This window comes from Loxodonta africana, chromosome 8, assembly GCF_030014295.1.
Source record: "Loxodonta africana isolate mLoxAfr1 chromosome 8, mLoxAfr1.hap2, whole genome shotgun sequence".
Lineage (NCBI taxonomy): Eukaryota > Metazoa > Chordata > Mammalia > Proboscidea > Elephantidae > Loxodonta > Loxodonta africana.
The window spans coordinates 100,534,043-100,557,898 of NC_087349.1; the positions used below are offsets into that span (position 1 = coordinate 100,534,043).

Genomic DNA, 23,856 nt, shown 5'->3' on the forward strand with positions numbered 1-23,856 from the left:
GTTTCAGTTATGTTGGTGAAATGAAGTGAATTTTCTTTAATAAATGTCGACTTTTGTTGGGGAGGGTGGGGACTAGATGAGTCTCCTGATCATATGATATCCTTTTGTTTCTGCGGTGCCTTTAATTTCTTCTACTTTGTCCCTTCCCTTTACCACCGAGCCTCCAAGGGATGCTTCCCTTTTCCCCTATAAACAGCACCATCCAACACGGCCACTTTTGGTGCACACACTTTGAAGCCCCATTCTTTAAATTCCCCAGTAGCCAGGACTCTGATCTACCAGGTCTCAACCTATTCTCACTGTTTTCCTACTCAGCGTGGGGGGCCGCTCTATCTAAAGGTGATTTTTATCTGGGTCCTGCCACAGCTGGGGCTCAGTTGCACTCCTTCCATTTTCACCAGGTCACCACCTGACTCGGCTCCCGCATCATTCCTAGCTAGCTCTGCTGGTTTTGGATGCTTATTTCCCCACTTATATTGAAGTTTTGGTACTGTTTCCTAATCATGCTATAGGCACGGGTTATGCATACTTTTGTTGGCTTTCCTTGTTGATCTGTTTGGGATGTACAGAAAAATTTAGATTTAGACAGCTGCTAATGCCCTCCTTACCTCTGACATGAAAATCCTGGACAGAGCTCTTACAATGCATGATTCTGTACCAATGGTTCTAAGAACACAGGGGTCTTAGTGAACTAGGCACTTCCAAGTATCAGAATGGTGATCTGAAATGCTTTTCAGTATTTTACTAAAAATTAACAGATATTATACTCTATCTATAAGCAAATTCAGTAATGCCTTACCAGTTACCCCAAAGACAGTAACAGAAGTTCTTAGTAGTACAAACATTAGGAACCACGACTCTAGGCAAAGAAGAAATGCAGGATGGCACAATGACTAACAAGTTCTCAATAGGGATATGAAGAAGCTTGCTCTTTCCCCGAGTCAGCAAACAGAACTTATACAACAACTCTGTGCAGTATCAACCCAAGTTTAACACATGTCTTATGGCTACAGGCACAACAGTGTGGATTTCCAACAGGTTATCAAAGACACCTTCTCACTTCTCTGAGCTGAATGAAGCATTAAAAGGAGAAACGGTACTTATTGTTACATAAAATTGATAATCTAACTAATTTTGTGCTATACTTAAACTTATTTCTTATGCATATTCTTAAAAAAAGAATTTTTTAAAAGCCTTTCTTTGTATATTACTTTATTTTGAGATACAGTTCTTAGTACAACCTAACTCCCTAGCAGCTTTGAAGCTGGTTATTTTCTTTTTTATTTTCCGAAGTAAACTATAATTTCAGTGGCTCAGAAATTATACCAACAAGCACATCACATTCATTAAAAGAATAAAGATTAATATCATAGAAGCTAGTATTCAAAAACATAGGTTTTTAAAGCACCAAGATTAATTTTTAAAACTTTATGCCAATTTCCCACTGCCAACATACTGCAGGTTAAAATACTGCTCAAAGTGAGGAGAAAACTTTGTTTCTTTTCCTGTGTATTAGCTAATCCATTTAATATTTTTAAAGACACCTGACATGCTCTTCCCCAAAGCTCAGTTACCTCTGCTCCTACTTTACCATGGTCCCCGGAATGCACATTTAATAAGGCTGTACAAGCTCAAGATGATAGCAGAAAGAAGGGGTCTTTTAGGTACAATGAAAACCCCAGATACTTCCTGCAGTTTCACTATTCCAGCATGGGTAGCTAGACACCCCAAGACTCCTAGAGCAGGGCCTTACCTCAGATTCATCTGTAGATTCTTCAAGGGAGCTGGTTTCCTACAAATAGAGAGGGAAAATAGTCAAAACACGTGGCAAAAGGGTAAAAATCACTTTTAAAGGAAAAGGGTTTTCAAGTCCTCAACACCAATACCCACCTGCCCTGTTTCGAAGGTAACAAACAACAACACTTTAAAGGACTCCGTGTGCTCCGGCTCCCCCATGCCTCCCAGGACTTCTCCTCAGCCCTTCAAGGGCTGAGGAAGTACACTCTGGGTCACGGGGGTCCACTGCTCCTGCTGACCTCCCTCAAGCAGTCAGCAGGTAAACAGATCACCCCAGAAACTTGTTGACTAAGTATATGGAAAACTCTTTCTCTCGTTAATAACGGGAATCTGTCTTGCAAGGCAGCATTACTGATCTTGGAAGGGAAGGGAAAGCTGTAGTCTCAAATTATCTATTGGCCAATTTTTGCACTAAAAAAAACTAGTGTGCTATCAGTTATTATGCTGTTAATCTGGCTGAATCATAACGACTGTCTTGCTTAAACAGCATTTAAAAAAGAATTGCCCGGCAGTGGTACCTATCAGACACTGTGCAAACAAGCAGTACAATTTACATTTACTCTTTAAACCATTAACCTTAAGACAAATCCTTCCATTTAACAGTCTTCCTCGCGCTAGACAATGAATCTTGCTGCTCTGGAGAAAACAAAGCAAAACGGGGAAAAACTGACTTGATCCTGCTAATCTCTCACCTGTCCACTGGAAGAGAGAATCTGCTGATGCCACACGTCCTCGCAGGGGTCAGCAAGATGAAGATTTACTTAACGTACTTAGTTATAGATATCAATACCAATAAAAGGTTACAGCTAGTATGCTGACACTGAACGCAAGCATTTTACAACAACCCATGAGATAAACAAAGAAAGAATCAAAAACGGAGAAGTGGGGGGAGGCAAGGAAATCTTCCATAGAACTAATATTTTTACAGGAGGAAAAAAAAAAAAAAGAACATTTAGAAATCAGATGTACATATTACTCAATATAAATTGGATAGCAAGATAAATGCAAATCTAGTGTTATAGAATATTTTCACTTCATTCATCAAAAATCAGAGCCTGTGGGGCAGACACCCATCAAAACACAGCCTAGGGGACAACAGAGTCCCTGCCCTCAGACAGTAAAATGGGGATAGTTGTTACTGTAATTAAGAACTGTATTAGTTATATTATTAACCATGATGGATATTAGAATCTCCTCTACTTCCCAATGCAGCCTGTTGAATATAATGTTAATTTAATGTTAATCTAATTCTATTAATGTTATTAATTTGGAGCTACAATCTCCCCCCAGTAGCTTTTTGTTCTGAGCACCACTGAACCAAAAACAAAACAAAACAAACCCACTGAGCTGATTCCAACTCATAGCGACCCTACAGGACAGAGCAGAACTGCCCTGTGGAGTTTCCAAGGCTGTAAATCTTTACCCGAGCCACCTGCCACATCTTTGTCCACCAAACTTTTGATTAGCAGCTAAGCACTTAACCACTGCGCCACCAAAAATCCAATTCCTCTGCTACCTGACAGTTACACAGGAAGTTAAGGACATACGCCACGCCCACCCTTCTCAATGGCTTCTCCTCTGCACTCACCACCCCTGGTTTCTCGTTTTGGTCCCCTGACTATCTAATCCTTCTATTTTGGACACACTCCACTTTTAACATTAATAGTCACCATGCTGACTTCTTACTGAACATCTATTACACATTGCTCGCAACGCTAAGTGCTTTCTACGTAGCATCTTTAAATTTCCTAACAACCCGTGAGGTAAGAACACTGAGGCTCAGAGCTTGAACTTAAAGGCTTCTAATTTCCCTTCCATCCCAGGGTATCCCTGAATATTAAGTTATCAGTATTAGCAAAACAAAGCTTTGCAACTCTGCCAATAAACCACACCTAGACTCCTATCTCCAAAACTCTAAAAGGACACTTGATTACTCTTTTCTGAAAAACTGCATTGAACTTTTTTTCTTACTTGGAACCCATTCAAACATGCACATGGGGTAAACGGGCAAATGTCCTGTTGTGTTCTTCATGAACACAAAAAGTCTCCAACCAGCTATTTCAGTCCAAAGCTCAAGAATCAAACTGGCCCTTCTCTGCACACAACCCAGAGGTCTCCAAACCCCGAATATGCTCTAAGGTCCCACAGAACCCCCCAGGAGCACCACAAGGAAGGACTGCCAGCAGTCAGCTTAGAGTCTTCACTCCGGCTTCAATTAGACAGCCTGGGGTTTACGTTTTATATTTCCATGCTGCCAATCTGAGACTAAAAAAAATGGTTTGAAAATCACTGACTGTTTCTAAATCCTAACTTTTTTTGATGGCCCAATCTGTGTCTCAGGTTGTCCTGCAACCCCAGGCCACAAGATCCAAATCTGGCCTCGCATGGCCATTCTTTCTTCCTATATCCCTGGTGGCGTAGTGGTTAAGAGCTCAGTTGCTAACCAAAAGGTTGGCAGTTCAAATCCACCAGCCGCTCCTTGGAAACCCTATGGGCCAATTCTACTCTGACTTATACCGTCGCTATGAGTCAGAATCGACTCAATGGCACCTACTGACAACAACAACATCCCTCAGCTAGCAGCTAATATTAACTACTTTGTCCTAATACATAGGTCCCTGGGTGGTGTAGTTTGTCCTCAACTACTAACCAAAAGGTTGGTGGGTCGAACCCACCCAGTGGCACCATAGAAGAAAGGCCTGGCAATCTATGGCACATAATCCTACTCTGTAACACATGGGGTCGCCAGTGGGTTTACCGGTCCTAATAGCTATTTTAAAGCACTGTGGATAAACCCCAAGTCAAGTCTTCTGCCTCTGTCTCCCCACTGTCTACCCAGGGTAATAACTCAACCCGTTTGCTGATGATGATAAGAAATAAGCAGCAAATGTGAAACTTTAACATTCTTCCCCTTATACATATTCTTTTTGCATTTATGAACAATACCAAGTGCGTTTTCTCCAGACAGATGCTTGAAATATTAGCTATGGTTACAGGACAGTTACAGAAGAGGGGCTGTAAGAACACACCAGCAAACAAGGACTAAAAGAGTTCAAACAGGATGTTCACAGCCTAGCAGCAGGTTTGGGGAGGGGCTAACTGGGCTCCCAGAAGGCCCCTCCAATAGGCTTTCAGCCAGCCCCACCTCTAATCATACCAACAGTACACGCCCCAGGGACAGTGGCCTGGCAGAAGACTCAGCACCAGCTGGCTCCAGAAGCCAGCAGGAGCTAAGCAGAAGGCTGTCAGCCCAGAAGGAGAAAGAAGCCAAGACCTTCCTGAGCTGTGAAGTCCTCGAATTTTGAGGGTGCACACACTGTTTGTCGGGAGAGAAAAGCAGAATTTAGGGGAGAAATCGGAGGCTGGAAGCGAGGGTGAGAAAGGCCCGCTCTCAACACTGCAAGTGGGTTGACCTGGCTCTGTGCTGGACAAAGAAACAGGGCAGGGACCAGGCCCTGCAAAATCAGACTGGGCCTGGAGATAGGCCAGAAACACACAACATTGCATTGCCATCTTCTCTCCCTTCCCAGCAAACCATGTGCCACAGCTGGGCTTAACGGAAAAGAGGGCTGTGATAGGTCCCAGTGTCTGACATGGGCACAGGAGGGAGGACATATTTTGTGTGATATGTATTTTACATCCCTGTTCTCACAGAGGCTCAATTTCAAAAACCTCAAAGGAGCTCCGGCCAATTTTGAGCACCTGAGGGGGAAGTCCCAGTGGCACAGTGGTTAAGACATTGGCTGCTAATAAAAAAGTCAACAGTTCGAATCCACCAGCTGCTCCTTGGCAACTGCATGGGGCAATTGTACTGGGTCCTCTAGGGTCGCTATGAGTCGGAATCGACCTGGTAGCAATAGGTTTGGGTTTTTTTTTGGTTAATGCTCCACGCTGGTTGAATAGAAAAAATGAAAGTACCTGCAGAGAAGACAAATAAATAAAATCAGTTGCCATGGTCTCAATTCTAACTCAAGGCAACCCCATGTGTGTCAGAGTAGAGCTGTGCTCCATAGGATTTTCAATCACTAATCTTTCAGAATTAGACTTGCCAGCCCTGTCTTTCAAGGTGCCTCAGGGTGGATCCAAATTGTTGATCTTTCGGTTAGTAGCCAAGCACTTAACCGTATACACTACCCAGGGAACTGGCAGGAGTAGGAAAAGACTCATGTTACCAACCATGCTCAGTGCCCCCACCCCGCAACCCCATCCCAGCCCAGTTACTTCACTTATTCTGCAAATGAAGAAAAACCTGGAGATCTGCCCCAGCCTGGAAATAGGACAAGCTCAGTGACCCAGTGAACTGTGACCCCCAGATCTGACTTCGAAGCAGAATCACCTAAACCGAGTTTGAGGAACTGCCTAAAAATATGCCATTCTGAGTTCCATCTTCTTCAGAGATTTTGATTCAATAGGTCTGAAATAAGAGCTTGGAGTCAGAAGCACTGGTAACAAAAATACTGAGGGAGGACTAAGCTTCTAGAAAAAAACAAAGGCAATTGTGACGGAGCAGCCACAATGCATGAAGCACAGAAGCTCCTGGTGTGACTGACCAGACCCCCCCAAGGTGGTAATGAGGGTGCTAGGGAGACTACTAATAACCAATGAGGATCTTGGCTTCAAGCGAACCAACGCAGCCGCAGATGAGAGGAAAAACAGGCCTGTGAGGTAATAAGCATATCCGGCTGAACTAACATTTCAGCTACATGAAGGGAAGTGTGGGCCCTCTAAAAATATGTCTGATCCTGTGCCTTTCAGTTTCCTGTCTGGGGCTTTGTTTTTCCTTTAGTTACTACTGAAGAAGCTTTTGAAAGATCTGTCTTGTCCAACCTGAAGTAGAAGGGAATGGCAAATACCCGAGCCAGCCTAAGTTTGGATGATCAAGTGCTGTCCTGGTTATAATACCATCGCTTCAACCTGGCCACTTTCACGTATTTCATCTCATTTCACTCTCACAAGTGTCCTGGGGAATAAAATTCCCAATTTGCAGACAAGGAAACTGAGACAATCAAAATGTGTCAACTCAGCTTTTATTTCATGCACAAAGGAGTACACATGCTCAGAAATATGCCATCTGTAAGTAACAAGTAATCTACAATAAGAATAGAATTTCCCCAATATCTAAAACATAGAGGGAGAAATGAGTAGACTCCTGTATCCGGTCAAAGAACAGATGCTCTGATTGATCAAATATTTTAATGAGTTAGATTCCATACAGGTTAAGTAGGAAAGGTGAAAACGTATCCGGCAGGAGTCAAGAATGTAGGAAACGTGATGTACGGGACATCTGATTGATTAATAACGTTCAAATTTTTCAAGTAAAACAATTTAACACAAATTAGGCCAGTACTAGCAGCCATCAAGTCGACCCTGACTCATGACAACCCCATGTGTGTCAGAATAGAACTGTGCTCCACAGGGTTTTCAATGGCTGATTTTTTTCAGAAGTAGATTGCCAGGCCTTTCTTCCAAGGCACCTCTGGATGGACTTGCACCCAGAGACTCCAGCATAAATTATACTGACCCTAATTTCCATACACACACACACAACACACATACATACACCCCCCACACATATAGCCATTGCCTTCAAGTTGACTCAGACTCATAGTGACCCTACAGGACAGAGTAAAATTGCCACATAGGGTTTCCAAGTAGCGGCTGGTGGATTCGAACTGCCGACCTTTTGGTTAGCAGCTGAGCTCTTAACTACTGCGCCACCAGGGCTAATTTATAATTTTACAACTCAGAAGATTCTTCTCCCTTAATAGACCATTTAAATATTTATATTATGCAGCTAGTACATGTAAAGAATTAGCCTTGTGAAAGATACAGACATGAGTAAGCTCTCATTCTCATTCCCAAGCACTGAGCAACATAGTAGGAGAGAGAAGACAAATACAGAAATAACCAGACTTGAAGTAAAATGTTATCCCTAAGAGTGGCATGAACAAATATGGTTGGGCATCTGTGATTATGAAGGTCAACTATAAACCATTTTGAAGCTGGGTAAAACTGCTGGTTAGAAGATTTCCAGGCAGAATGCAGTATACTAGTTCTTTCTGTAAACTATGTAATATACACTTGTATGTAGTTATTTCTGTAACCATACTCAGCAAAGGCAAGGCCCAGTGACTTAAAAAATTTTTTTTCATTCATCACCAATAAGTAATTTTAGTTTGCAAGTCTGTGAACTGTTTTGTATTATGTTAATTCACTCAGTGCAGATCTGATTATTTCGGTTCTTCCTAAAACTGAGGGGAGCGGGTGACGTAATCACCAAAGAATAAAAGGCTCAGGAAAGTTAATGAAGAGATAGTTTAGTTTTGTCTTCTTTAACATTACACTAATCATGGAGGGTTGTACATCTTGGAGGATGTACTCATTTAAGTACATGGTGCCAACTAACAAAACACTTCCCTTGCCTTGACCTGTGAAGTTCCATTCTAGTTAACTTAACAGACATCTCAATTCCTAAAACATCCAGGGGGAAAAAAAAAAATGTGTCATGATTTTCTAAAAGACTCCAGATGGCAGAATAAAACAATTAGCAAATTCATTTACTTCAATTTTGTGCACTTTCAGCCTTCAAAAAATTAACCCTGGTGGCGTGGTGGTTAAGTGCTATGGCTGCTAACCAAAAGGTCAGAAGTTCGAATCTACCAGGCTCTCCTTGGAAGCTCTATGTTGCAGTTCTACCCTGTCCTATAGTGTCACTATGAGTTGGAATCGACTCAACAGCAATGAGTTTTGATCTTGGTCAGGAGCCCTGGTGACACAGTGGTTAAGAGATCAGCTAAGAGATCAGCTACTAAACAAAAGGTTGGCAGTTTGAATCTACCAGCTGCACCCTGGATACCCTACAGGGCAGTTCTACTCTGTCTTATAGGGTTGCCACAAGTGGAACTGACTTGATGGCAATGGGTTTGGTTTGTTTTTATCTTGGTCAAGGAGCCCTGGTGGCCTAGTGGTTAAGAGCTACAGCTGCTAACTAAAAGGTCAGCAGTTCAAATCCACCACTCGCTCCTTGGAAACACTATGGGGCAGTTCTACTCTTCTACAGGGTTGCTATGAGTCGGAATCAACTGGACGGTACACAACACTGTGAAATGCAAAATACATAAATCAAGCAGAATGAGAAAAGTCTAAGCTCTTTCCTCTATAAAGGACAGATATACTGCTTTCTTAAAAAAAAAAAAAAACAGAATAATTTATGAGTGTGTTTCCTTTTTCTGCTGTTGACAATAAACTACAGGTCTTTTTGACCAAGCTGGCGAGACAGATGCTCCCTCCAAACAAATAAAAACCCATTGCCAATCATGTCAATTCTGACTCAGGGTGACCTCATGTGTGTCAGAGTAGGAATGGGCTCCATAGAGTTTTTCTGGCTGTAATCATCACAGAAGGTGATCGCCAGGGCTGCTTGGCAGGTTCAAGCTGCCAACGTTTAGGTTGGTAGACGAGCCCAAACCATTTGTGCCATCCAGGGACCTTTCAAACACATGCTGACTACTGAAGAGTCAAAGGTAGAATAATGACTTTCAGGAAAATTATTAAGTTGATAAGGGCTAATTATATTCCAACAAGTACAAAATAATTTAGAATTAGGTTCTTAAGTATTCTTAAAAAGGTGGGGTGTTCTAGTGAAAAATCATGAGCTTTAGAGAAGGAAATCTAGAGATTAAGGATATGAACCTGAGGAAGTTACCTGAGTTCTCTGAATTTCGGTTTGCTTATCTGCAAAACTCAGTCATTCAACACGTATTTTTATAACGTGCCAGACACTATTCTAGGTGTCCAGCATATAGCACTGAACAAATCCTTGCCACCATGGAGCTTACATTCTACTGGAGAGAAGACAACAAACAATTAAAAAAAAAAAAAGTCAGATGGTGATTAGTACTACCAAGAAAAACAAAGTTCTTGGAAGGAGGTTTCAAAAAAACATCTGGGAAGGACTCACTCAAAAAGATAACATTAGAACAAAGACTGAAAGGAAGTGAGGGGGAGAGCCTGGTAACATCCGGGGTCCAAACAGGGGACAGCATGAACATGCCCAACTTGTTGCAGGAACAGTAAGAAAGCTAGAGTAGCTGATACAGAGTGATAGGGGTGAGGGGGAGAGGGAAGGTATTGGGAAATGAAGGCAGAGATAGAGGGCAGAGGGCAGGGGTCAACTCCTTCTGCAGGGCAACTAGGCTGTAAGGCCTTTGGCTTTTGCTCACATGAGATGGGATGCTGTTAGAAGGTTTAGAGCACCAGAGGTCCTTGGCCTGACATATATATATATATATATATATATATCAGTATAAACACTGATTTCACAGGATGCTTTTGTGAGGACTAAATGCAACGTGAAAGAGCTATTCACACTGGAGGGTGCTGTACAAATGTGAAGCATTCTTATTGTACCATAAACTTTCTAGATGTCTCTTTACATCAGTTTTACCAAACTTATCTTCAGCACAAAACAGTAATAAATACTAAGAGCAACTCTTTCCACTTGAATTACACTATTTCTAAGAACATAAAGAACTTGTCTGTTTTTTGTTTTTAAATCAAACCACAGAACAATTATATTTCAACATGAACTGAAGACAAACAGTGTCAAAACTAATCTCCCTCCTAATATCAAACCCAGCAATGATGAGATCATTTTCTTTTGAAGTGCTCAAAAAGTGTTGGTGGGTGACTCTCCTCTTACCACAACAACCCGTACCCATTCCCAGAGTAGACTGTGACTCATAAAGACCCTATACGACACAGTAGAACTGCCCCATTGGGTTTCCAAGGCTGTAATCTTTATAGAAGCAGATTGCAGCATCTTTCTCCCATGGAGCAGCTAGTGAGTTTCAATCACTGACCTTTCGCTTCACAGCCAAGCACTTAACCACTACGCCACCAGGGATCGTTTCACAATGACCAACCAAACGAAATTTATATTTATCAAATGTCTGCATTATTGGCACATATAAAATATATATTAGGCAACCCAAACCCACTGCCTTCTAGTCCATTCTGACTCATAGCAACCCCACAGGGTTTCCAAGACTATAAATCTCTACCGAAGTAGACTGCCACTTCTTTCTGCCGCAGAGCCACTAGCGGTTTGAACCACCAACCTTTTGGTTAGTAGTCAGTTGCTATAACCACTGCATCACTAGGGCTCCATATACTAGGCAAAGTATCATTATTTAAATGAAGTATGTTGCAAACAGAAACCCTGGTGGCATAGTGGTTAAGAGCTATGGCTGCTAACCAAAAGGTTGTTGTTGTTGTTAGGTGCCGTCCAGTCAGTTCCAACTTATAGCAACCCTATGCAGAACAGAACGAAACACTGCCCAGTCCTGGGCCATCCCTACAATCGTTATGTTTGAGCTCATCGTTGCAGCCATTGTGTCAATCCACCTCATTGAGGGTCTTCCTCTTTTCCCCTGACCCTGTACTCTGACAAGCACGATGTCCTTCTCCAGGGACTGATCCCTCCTGACAACGTGTCCAAAGTATGTAAGATGCAGTCTCACCATCTTTGCTTCTAAGGAGCATTCTGGTTGTACTTCTTCCAAGGCAGATTTGTTTGTTCTTTTGTCAGTCCGTGGTATATTCAATATTCTTCGCCAACACTACAATTCAAAAGCGTCAGCTCTTCTTCGGTCTTCCTTATTCATTGTCCAGCTTTCACATGCATACAATGTGATCGAAAATACCATGGCTTGGGTCAGGCGCACCTTAGTCTTCAGGGTGACATCTTTGCTCTTCAACACTTTGAAGAGGTCCTTTGCAGCAGATTTACTCAATGCAATGCATCTTTTGATCTCTTGACTGCTGCTTCCATGGGTGTTGATTATGGATCCAAGTAAAATGAAATCCTTGACAAGTTCAATCTTTTCTCCGTTTATCATGATGTTGCTCATTGGTCCAATTGTGAGGATTTCTGTTTTCTTTATGTTGAGGTGCAATCCATACTGAAGGCTGTGGTCTTTGTTCTTTGTTAGTAAGTGCTTCAAGTCCTCTTCACGTTCAGCAAGCAAGGTTGTGTCATCTGCATAACACAGGTTGTTAATGAGTCTTCCTCCAATCCTGGCGCCCCCTTCTTTTTCATATAGTCCAGGTTCTTGGATTATTTGCTCAGCATAGATTAAATAGGTATGGTGAAAGAATACAACCCTGATGTACACCTTTCCTGACTTTAAACCAATCAGTATCCCCTTGTTCTGTCCGAACAACTGCCTCTTGATCTATGTAAAGGTTCCTCAAGAGCACAATTAAGTGTTCTGGAATTCCCACTCTTTGCAATGTTATCCATAATTTGTTATGATCCACACAGTCGAATGCCCTTGCATAGTCAATAAAACACAGGTAAACATCCTTCTGGTATTCTCTGCTTTCAGCCAGGATTCATCTGACATTAGCAATGATATCCCTGGTTCCATGTCCTCTTCTGAAGCCAGCCGGAATTTCTGACAGTTCCCTGCTGCAGCCATTTTTTAATGATCTTCAGCAAAATTTTGCTTACGTGTGATATTAATGATATTGTTCTATAACTTCCACATTCGGTTGAATTGCGTTTCTTGGGAATAGGAATAAATATGGATCTCTTCCAGTCAGTTGGCCAGGAAGCTGTCTTCCATATTTCTTGGCATAGATGAGTGAGCACCTCCAGGGCTGCATCTGTTTGTTGAAACATCTCAATTGATATTCCATCAATTCCTGGAGCCATGTTTTTCACCACTGGCTTCAGGGGAGCTTGGACTTCTTCCTTCAGTACCATCAGTACCAAAAGGTAGGCAGTTCGAATCCACTAGGCCCTCCTTGGAAACTCTATGAGGCAGTTCTGCTCTGTCCTAGAGGGTTGCTATGAGTTGGAATCAACTTGACGGCAATGCGTTTGGTTTTTTTGGTTATGTTGCAAACAATACAAGTTAAATTACTGAACTAGGTCAACTTCTCTTACTATAATACCAAACAACTAACCATCACACCACTTTTTTTGAGGCAATTATGGCAACTGACAGCCCTGTTAATTTGTGAGGAAGAACAGTGCAAAACTGAAATGATATTGGAAACTGAAACGTAAGGTATTTCCCCAAGCTCTGGCCTTGGTCTGCTTTTTAGTCTTCCTCATTTCACTTGGTCATTTAATCTGTGGCTACCACTGTCGCCTATATGAAAATAATTCATGTTGCCATCACTAATTTCTCTGTCCAACTCTAGAGCCACGTTACCAGTTGTTGGCTGAGCGCTGACATCTGATGTCTTGCCAGCAACAAATCATCCCACCTAACTTTTATTGAGCTCAACAGTTCTAAGCACTGTAACTACACCCGAATTAACTCATTCGCCCTTCAACCACCCTCTGAGGAAGTACTATTATTGTCTCTATTCTATATTTAAGAGTTAAATAACTAGCCCAAAGTCACGTACAACAAACGGAACCAGCAATGGGCTTAGCCATTTCTGCGGCAGAACTAATGCACTGCTGCACCCCAATAGTGATTCACCTTTGTGCTTAAATCCAGATACAGAACAAAAGTCATCATCTACTCTCCTTGCGCCCCTGCAGATCAGCTCTTCTTGTCCTATTCAGAGTGGAGAGCAACTTAAATTTCAGTCACCTTGACTCAAAACTCAACTCATCTGTTATACTTCCCACCGGCAGTCAGTCTCTGGCGTGGCCCAACCTGCATTCGCACCCAAATCTCACTAGGCACAGGCCACACGGACCGCGCCAAAGGAAAGGTCGCCCATAAACGCCGGGGGTGTGTCGGTGCGCTTTCCCCGATGCCCTTCCAGAAACCAGGATCCTACACCTTCTCTCCGATCCCCGAAATGAACTTTCGGCGCCCCGCCCCAACGTGGGCCTGCCTCGCCCTCCAGCAGCTCTGCACCTCTACACGCAACGCTCCGAGGCCCAACCACCTCACCCTAGTCTACCTTCCCTCTTGCCCTGAACTAGTCGTTGTAGCCTTTACCTGCTCCTCTGCTTCCGCCATGGTGCAGACGGGGAGTCACGTGACAGACCCGGAAGTGAGAGAAACAAGATACTGGGGCCCAGAGCCTGCTGGGAAATGTAGTTTTAGCCGCGTCTGAGCCGGGAGGTCTTTTCTGACAGGTAAACCTATTTTTTTGGGACAGGTTTCTGCTTCTGCCTTTCCTAGCTCAGTGGAGTTCTGCTTCAGAGAATCTGAACACAGCCATTGTTAATGTTATTATCTGTTTTATCGTTGTTCTTGTTTCTGTGATTATTATATTTATTAAGTACTTACTATGTATTTTTTTTTTTATGTATCGTAAGACTGGCAACCCTGGTGACGTAGTGGTTAAGTGCTACGGCCACTAACCAAAGGGCTGGCAGTTCAAATCCGCCAGGCGCTCCTTGGAAACTCTATGGGGCAATTCTACTCTGTCCTATAGGGTCGCTATGAGTTGGAATCAACTCGTTGGCACTGGGTTTTTGGGTTATGCGTCATAAATCCTGGTGGCGTAATGGTTAAGTGCTACGGCTGCCAACCAAGAGGTCGGCAGTTCGAATCCACCAGGCGCTCCTTGGAAACTATGGGGCAGTTCTACTCTGTCCTATAGGGTCGGAATCGACTCGAAGGCAGTGGGTTTGGCTTGGTTTTGGGGTCACCATGTATCATGGCCTGGATTTATAGCTTTATATGAATTATCTCATTTAATCCTCCCAGCAATCCCTGCTATTATCCCCATTTAAAGGTGAAAACACTGTGGCTCAGAGGTCACAGAGCTAGTAAGTGGCAGAGCAAGGATTACAAGTTGGCTCTTGACTCCATGGCAATGGGTTAGATTTTTTTGGTTTTAATGCCTAAAGAAGGTGCCCTGGTGGCACAGTGGTTAAGTGCTCAGCTGTCAACCAAAGGTTAGGCAGTGAAGATTTAAATCCTTGGAAACCCCATGGGGCAGTTCTACTCTGTTCTATAGGGTTGCTATGAGTCTAAATCTACTACAGGGCAATTTTTTTTTTTTTTTTTTTTTTTTGGTTTAATGCCTAACACAGCTTAGTCTAAAAGTCTTCTTGCCTTTGAAGTACTATACTAAGTGCATATAAAGCAATCTGTGTAGAAGACAGCCAATGAGATACTCATACTCCAACAAATATTTATTTACTTCCATTGCTTGCTACTTCAAGGTGACATCGTATTCTGGAATCTGGGCATTAAAATAAAAAAAAAAAAATCTGTCATTTAATTAAATTATTTGTTAAAACTATTTTATAGGTAAATATTGGCAAACAGAATATAAACTTATCCTGGCTTAAATATATGTCAGTGGAAAAATCTATAAAACCACTGTATTACTTTCATCCTTTAGAATGCCTGATCCTCTCCCAGCGTTTCTGGGTATTATGAGCTCTCTTTCATGACCCTCAGGAATATGCAGAATCTTGTCCAATGACAGGCTTTTTTTTTCCCCCCCTCTCCACTCATCTCCAGTAGCTGCTAACTAGCAGCTGGTGTTGTTGCTGGTAGTTGCCATCTAGTCAATTCCAACTCGTGGTGATTCTGATTCGTGGTGATTCCAACTTATGGTGACCTCATGTGTGCAGAGGAGGGTGTAGCAAATGTCAGCATGTGGTGGGTGCCTCCATGCACTTTTTGATCCTCTATACTGCATTGACTCTGACTTACTAGGAAGTCATAGACCTGGTTAACCCCTCAAAGGCCCAGAAGCTGAGGTGACTGAAGTCACCTCTGAGATAATGGTTTTCTCCCCAAGGCCTAGACAGCCTTAACTCCATTCTTTTTCTCCACACTTTGGTAAGATCCCTCTTCCAGTCTGCTCACCACTCAGATAGCCACAGGGAGTGAAAAAAAGACCAGCTCCAAGACACGTTGATATCCATAGCCAAGTAGCCAACGCCCTAAGTATAGGCCTTTCCAGTCCAAGTGTTTCTAAGATCTTTTCTCTCAAGGCATCCAGGACCAAACATTGCTCATGACAGAATTCAAGTCCCAGAAATAACCTATGCAGACCCAAGAGGCTGTAGATGCCCTCAGTACAATCTCCACATAGACATAAGCCTATCTCTCTACTTTTCTGACATCTTCTCAAACTATAATCTATCCTCTTCCATTATTAGCTAGACTGACACATAAACCTCTAAGACTAAGTTGTTGTTAGCTGCCATCAAGTTGGCCCATGACTCATGGTGGCCCCCTGCACAATGAAACAAAACACTGCCCAGTCCCATGCCATCTCCATGATCGATTACAGGTCAGACCATTGTGATCCATAGGGTTTTCACTGGCGGATTTTTGGAAATAGATCACCAGGCCCTTTTTCCTAGTCCATCTTAGTCTGGAAGCTCCACTGAAATCTATTCAGCATTATAGCAACACACAAGCCTCCACGGACAGATGGGTGGTGGCTGCACATGAGTTGCATTAGCCAGGAAACAAACCTGGGTCTCCGGCATGGAAGGGGAGAATTCTATCACTGAACACCATTGTCTCCCACATCTAGGACAACAGCCTCTCCAAGTTGGCAATCTTTTTTGCTTTAGTGAAACACAGATACCATCAGGAATAGGATTGGAAAATAGAGGATTATAACCACCATTCATCCCCCATAGGTGTTTTTGTTTTATTTTCCAATTTTACTTTGGTAAGAAGAAATCAGGCAACCACTCCAGAGAAAGAGTGGCTATGTATTTGGAAAATCACCAATGAATTCTGGAAAAAGATCTTATTCTTTTTCTTCCCTATGTTCTCTTTTTCTTTCCTAAAAAACAGTCCTCAGAATTCTAAGGAATTCACAATCCAGGGAGGTCCTGGCTTCTCTCTCCTTCTGGACTAATAGTCACCCTCTTAGCCCCTCCTGGTTTCTGAGGCCAGCTGTGCTGAGACTTCTCCCAGACCACTGTCCCGGGCCCTGTGCTGATGGTAGGATTAGGGGTAGGGCTGGCTGGAAGCCTTTATAGGAGGGGTTTTCTGAGAGCCCAATTAGCCCCATACTGGGTTTGCTGCTCCCTGATTTCATTGCTGAATTTGCTATCTTTTCTTTTCTTGGAGACTGGAGCTCCCAAGGTTCATATGCTGGATGAGTCTTCTCCACAAATTTCCCTAAAGGACCACTCCCTCTCATCTGCCACACAGATTCTACTGGGGGACCCCTGGGAGGGAAATGCACAGTGTGGCAGCCAAGCCTTCCTAATCTCTCTACTCTTCTGGGATGAAGAATGTCACATCTCTTTCTCTTCTTCAAAGAGAGCCTCATGGGCCTGACTGAAGAAGTAGCCAGCGTTTACTGAAGAGAGAAGCGGTGCTCCTCCACTCGCTGGCTTCTGAGACTCAGCATTCCCCAAGTCTGTTCCCAGTTCAGTGTCGTGTCCTCACTAGAATAATTTATGATGAGCATCGGATCCATTATTTCCTTTGGACAGACAAGAAAGGTGAAAAGGCACAGGCGTGGAAAGATGAAGTAGAGGAAGAAACTCCTTTGTGTAAACTGAGAGTTTTGGGGCTCCCTCATCTCGAAGGTTCTCTAGCCTCCCACTGCTCAAAGTGTGGTCCACAGACCAGCAACGTTGGCAACACCTGAGCTTATTAGAAATGAAGAATTTTGAGCTGCTGCACAAACCTACTGATCCAGAATCTGGATTTTAATAATATTCCAAGGTGATGTGTACATACATTAAAGTCTGAGAAGTGTTCAGCCAAACAGTCTTTGTTTCAATGGCAGATCATTTGCTTCTTTCTTGCACATCATCAGCTCACCTTCCCAACCTATCTTCAAACAAGGGAAGTAAAGGTACAATTCAACTTCTCATTCTCAGTCTACAGCACCTAATAATGTTAATAGACTTTAGAAACCAGACCTAATACGTTAAATCTTAGTTTTTTTATTGCTTGTAACAGATACCACAAGGGGGTGGTTTTAAAGAACACAAATTTGTTTCTTACAGTTCAGGATGCTAGAAGTCTGAATTCAGGGCACTGGATCTGAGGGAAGGCTCTCTATCTGCCGGTTCTGGGATAGGACACTTATTTCGGCTTCTGTAGCTCAGGGTGGGTTACAGACCTTCACATGGCTCCTGTCCTTCCCACATTTGTGCTTGCTTCCCTCTGTGTCTAATCTGCCCTTTGTATCAGTGATTAAGAGCTCAGCTGCTAACCAAAAGATCGACAGTTCAAATCCACCAGCTGCTCCTTGGAAACCCTATGGGTTTCTACTCTAACCTCTAAATAGGGTTGCCATGAACTGGTATCGACTTGATGGCAACTGGTTAAAATCATTGGGTTGAAGACACACTCTGCAGGAATGTGGCCTCATTAACATAATAAAGAAAACCCAGTTCCCAAATAGGATTGTATCTACAGGTATAGGGGTGAGGATTCCAGTGCATATTTTGAGGGGAACAATTCAGTCCATAATACCTTTTATTTGTTGAGTGGTTCACTGGCTTAAAATCTGTCTTATAAGGTCATTGCATAGATGTGGAACAGTTTACTGACTCAATAAATTGTAGCCAGTTTATTTATAATAATAACCTTATTTCCTTTTATTAAATAATAGAAATCACTTCTATATTTTCCATTATAAAAATAGTATTTCTAATTTAATGAAGCTTGGAAAATTAGCAAAGTGAAAAGAAGTAAAAAAAAAAAAACCCTCTAGCCCTTCTAATTAGGCAGTGCTTTACAGATTCTTTTTCCAATCTTTAGTTCCCACTCCTTAGATTGCAGCCTTTTTCAGTCTAAAGGTCTTTCTTGACTGCCAGTGACAAGCAAAATTACACCACATTACACTACTGACATTGTGAAGGACATCATACTTGGTAAAATAGAGGGTCAGCGAAAAAAGAGGAAGACCCTCAAGGAGATGGATAGATTGACACAGTGGCTGCAAAAATGGGCTCAAACATAGCAGTGATTGTGAGGATGGTGCAGGACTGGGTAGTGTTTTGTTCTGTTGTACATAGCTCTATATGTTGTACACAGGGTCGCTATGAGTCGGAATCGACTCAACAGCACCTAACAAAAACACTACTGACTCCAAGCAATAATTTTTTTTTCTTTAATTAATTTCCTCTCCCAAATAGTTAAAATAATATTTATGTTATCCTTAGCAATTTTGGCAAGCTTCAGCTTGTTTTACAGCTTAGTTTTTGAAAAAACTGAACCTACTAAAAATTTTTACCTTCTAATATTCTAAATGTCATTTTAAGATACACTTTACTGGAGGTTTCCTGAACAACTACACTGGATTTTTTAAAGGACATTTTTCTAATTATAAAAATCATGCATGTTCATTATAGGTAAGTGGGAAATAAAAAATATGTATAGTGTAAAACAGAATTCAAAAGCCAACCATAATTCCTCCATCTAGATCTTTCTCTTCTCTCTTTTTCTCTCTCATTGTGTCCCTCTCTCCTTTCCCTCCTTCCCTTTTCCTGCTCTGTGTTGACTTAAAGTTCTTTTTTGTTTGTTTTTTAACAAAAATTGTATCAGGAAGTTTCTCCATCTGCTTTCTTCAATTAATCGTATTTCTGGATAATTTTCCAAGAACCTCATAAAATATTGTTCTAAAACATGATTTTAATGGTATACATTATAATTGGATTCTATGAAAATACCATAATTTACAAAATCAACTCTTTTTTATTGTATACTTAGAGTGTATCTAACATCTTATATGTAAATTTTGTTAGATGCTCTAATGAAAGGTGGTACCAGTTTATACTCCATGAGCTATATATGACAGCTCTATATTCTTCTACCATCAAATGCCAGATATTAGCATTTTAAAAAAATTCTTCTATTCAGTTGGGGGGAAATAGTATTTCACTTATTGTTTTAATTTGTTTTTCTTTGATTTCTGATGTGTTAATATTTTCCATAAATTTACTGGCCGTTTTCAGTTCTTTTCTGCATTTCCTACTCTTGATCTTTAGCCATTTTCTGTTGGAAAATTGATCTTTTTCTTATTGGCTTGAAAAAAGAATTATCTAGCAAGCAGTTGGCTATGTGGTTTTAAAGCTAAGAGAAGAGTCTGATGCTGGAGATGCTTATACTGAGATATTCAGCATACAATTGATATTTGAAGTCCAGGGGACTATACAATAAAGGGAAAATGTGACCTGGAAGAGAGTCATTGGAAATATATAAATTTGACTGAACATTTAAGCATGTAGAATTTAGACTCTTGCTAGACTTCTGTGAAACTAATGTACCTGATTTGGACCAAGGGATTTTATTACTAAATGAAATAGTAACAGCATTTTTCCAGTACACTGAAAAAAATAATTAGTGAGACAAAGATTCCATTTAGGGCTTTTCTTGCACATGCTTTCTCCGAATCTTTGAGTTTTGCTATCGTTTAACTACAAACAAGCACTGAGAGACAAAAATACATTTTTAAAAATAGTAAATTCTAATAAAAAGAATCAGAAAGAAAATAAATGCTTGCTTTGACACCTCTATTTTTTAAATAAACGTGTGCCCAATGCCTAGCACAGCATCTGGCACACAATAGCAGATCAATAATTATTTGTAGACTAAAATCAATTGATTAATTTAACATATTTTGATTTCATGGTATTTCCCAAAGACCTAGGTTTTCTTGGTGCCCTGGAACCTGAATAAGTTTGAGAGCAGTTGTATTAGAAAATAAAGAGACATTGAAAGGTTTAGAGAAGTGAAATGACAAGAGGAAGGTGGTACGTGGGGAAGTTCAAGTCAGCAGTTGTGTGAGGACTGAAAGGTAGAAGTGATCAAATTTTGTTGGAAAGATCAGAAATGACTTCACGGAGGAAGTAGTGCATCAAGCGGTCCTTAAAGTATGGGTAAGAGACTAACAGTAGAAAGGAGAGGAAGGGGAAAATGTTGTATGTTGAGGGAACAGTGTGAGAAGAGATATAAGATGTAGAAAAAAACATCCAAAAAGTCAGATACATAAAACTAATTAAGTAGGCTGTTGCTAGAGTCTGTGGATACCTGGCATAAATTTGTGCTTAATTCCACTGCTAATTGCCCACTTAATATCTGTTAACCTCTACTTAGTAAGTAGAACTCCTATAATACTGGAGACACCAATTTGCTTAGATAAATAAAAGACCGCATTCCCTGACCTCTACTGCAGCTAGTTGTGGGTATGTGATTAAGTTCTGGTCAGTGGTGTATAAATGGAAGTGTTACATATACCTTCCAGGAAAGTTTCTAAAAGGAAGGACAGACAGTTGGGGATATCCCTTTTACCCTTCCTGCAACTAGATCCTCCAGCAACCAGCTGGATCCATGAGGTGACCTTGAGGATGAATATCAAATGCTAAGGATGAACCAGGAAGACAGAAGGAGCCTGGGTTTCTGATGACTTTTTGAAGCCATTATGTTCACTCTGAACTGCTTACTTTCTGACTTATTTTGAATGAAAGAATAACTCATTTTGTTGTTTTGGATTGTCTCTTACATGTCGCCAGACTTGGTCCTAATGAATACAGTTGTAGAGAGTCATTGGGGATTTTGGGGAATAGGTACGACATGACTGTAAAACCAAGCCCATTGCCATCAAGTCGATTCTGACTCATAACGACCCTATAGGATAGAGTAGAACTGCCCCGTAGAGTTTCCAAAGAGCACTTGGTGGATTCGAGCTGCTGACCTTTTGGTTAGCAGCTGTAGTTGTTAACCACTATGCCACTTTTTTTTTTTTTTTTTTATGCCACTAGGGTTTCCCATGACCCTAAAGCCTTCACTTATTGTGTATGACCCAGTTATCATTGTCCTACCTGCACACTGGAGAAACAGAGAAAGGAGATTGCATGTGTGTGAGAAGAATAAACTTTTTATATTTTAAGTATTTATAGACTAAGATCTTGGAAATATACGGCTTTGGCACTTTACAGTTCAGTGTAATATTAAAGAAAAAAGTTACATTTGCGTCAATTCTGACTCATGCCACTCCCATGTGTGTTGAGCAGAACTGTGCTCCATAGAGTTTTCAATGGCTGATTTTTCAGAAGTAGATCACCAGGCTTTTCTTCCGAGATGCCTCTGCGTGGTTTTGAACCTCCAACCTTTCATTTAGTAATAAAGTGCTTAACCATTAGCACTACCCAGGGACTCCTGTGTAATGTTTAAGAACTTGGAAATCAGATCAGGATTCGCGTCTGATTCTATGCCATTTAGGGTACAGTTTTGGGCAAGTTAACTTTTCTGAACTCCAGTATTCTCAACTATTAAATGGGCTAATAGCACCTTCCTCCCAGGGTGGTTGTGAAAAATAAGTGAGAAAATGTATGGAAAGCTTTTAGCAGAAGGTTGGGACATGGTTGTTTTTATTATTGTTGTGTTGCACTTGGGTATCCATAGAACTAATACTACAGTCTCCTCTCCAGGCTCATGACCACTCTCACACCTTACTTGTTTTTGTAGGAAGGAGAGGTGGAGTTTTGGGAATACGCAAAGTGGTCTTTAACCTGGTCCCTTAAAGAAACTCCTATGCGGGGGCTATCAGAGGTTTCTCTTCCAGGTAAGGGAAGAATGTGGCCTAAAAAATGTGATTTTTTTGTACAATTATAAAGAGCACAGAGTTATATCTTGCCCATAACAAGGATGGAAAATCTTACCCACTACATTTTTCTATAAGGAGTTCCTGGGTGGTACAAATGGTGGTGCACTGGACTACTAACTGGAAGGTTTGTGGTTCAAACTCACCCAAAGGTGCCTCAAAAGTAAGGCCTGACCATCTGCTTCTGAAACGTCATAGCCTGTGAAGGTTTTCCGCTCTGCACTCTTGGGGGCAGCATGAGTCAGAATTGACTTGAAGCAACTGACAACAACAACCCTTTTCTATAGTAATTTCCCATAAGTAATCATTGCCTTATGTACGTTAATTATTCACATTTATGAATTTCTAAAGAGAATGGAGATTAATCCCTTTGCAGAAAGAGAAAGGTAACATGTAAGTGGTCTGTCCCATATTACTCAATAGTGAATAGGAGAGAGAAGAGATCCTACAACGGTGCTTTTTTTGGCTCACTGTAATATTTGTAGGGGGTATTTTCCGTATTTTTTCCTAAGGTGTATATACAAGGAACTACTTACATATTTGAGTTTTAAACATATTTTGGATCATATGCTACAATTCAATGGTGCGTTTTAAAACTTATTAATGCATGACAAAGTAATTACACATAAGTTAATATAGGGCTATAGAATCCATTTAAGCTTATATTGTCTTCCATTGTGCTGATTACCGTAATTTATGTAACCAATCTCTCACTTTGAATATTTAGGTTGTTTTGGTTTTATCACCGTAAAACATATGGTGATGAACATTGCATTGTTTTGCACTTGTCAATATATAAATATTTCCTTAGAAATATGATAGAAGGGGAACGGCCTGGTCAGAGGACATTTGAAAGTATCTTAAAAGTTCTTTGGAAGCATCAAGAGAAAAATAATAATAATAAACCTTTTGAATACTCTGATGTGGTAATTTGGAATAATTTATAAAATACTTTATTCATCCATTGGTTTTTATGACATGTCTTTCTAACAAATATCACCAAGACCATCTGTTTGGGTTTTCCCCAGACACAGACTGTGTGTGCAATCCACTTACTGAACTTCTTTCATATTTTTGACAGAAAGGCACAAAACTAATTTTTTAACTTAAAGCATGAATTCAATCTGTTCAGAATCCAGGTGTTTAGCTGTGCCAAGAAAATGTATTATTTCATAGAGAATCTTTCATTTTCAATCAAAATTTTGAAACAAAATACTTAAACACATTCTGCCAGTGAAATCTTGTGAAACAAGGTCCATTTTTCAGCAAGAGTTCAATTTCAAGGTGTGTTTGTGGAAACACGAGCCTTTCCCTTCCACATATCTTGAGTTCTAAAAATTGAAAAGAACAGGAAGAGAGAAATGGAGGAGGAGGAAGGGCCGGCTGGACTGAATGAAAACAAGGGGAGTCCCCAAACTGTATTCCAATATCTAATGTAGCTAATATGTTAACTGATTGAAAATTTTTACTTTTTTAGCATAAATAATAATATAAATGCTTCCTGGCTAGCCCATAGAAGGCTGTTTAACCCAA

General features: G+C 41.1%; 1 protein-coding gene across 2 annotated transcripts in view; it reads right to left on the bottom strand.

Moving 5' to 3' along the window:
- Positions 1–13,831, bottom strand: part of VPS41 (VPS41 subunit of HOPS complex) — a 263,655-nt gene extending 249,824 nt beyond the window's left edge. Inside the window, exons 1-2 of one of the 2 annotated variants that reach the window (XM_010587165.3) lie at positions 13,767–13,831; positions 1,754–1,792 (exon numbers count right to left, since the gene is read on the bottom strand). In XM_010587165.3, the coding sequence (XP_010585467.1) occupies positions 1,754–1,792; positions 13,767–13,787 (60 nt within the window). In that variant the 5' untranslated portion in view covers positions 13,788–13,831. Of the gene's footprint in view, positions 1–799; positions 823–1,753; positions 1,793–13,766 lie in introns of those variants that run through there. The other variant, XM_023544248.2, reaches the window with a different exon arrangement.
- Positions 13,832–23,856: the final 10,025 nt, after the last annotated feature.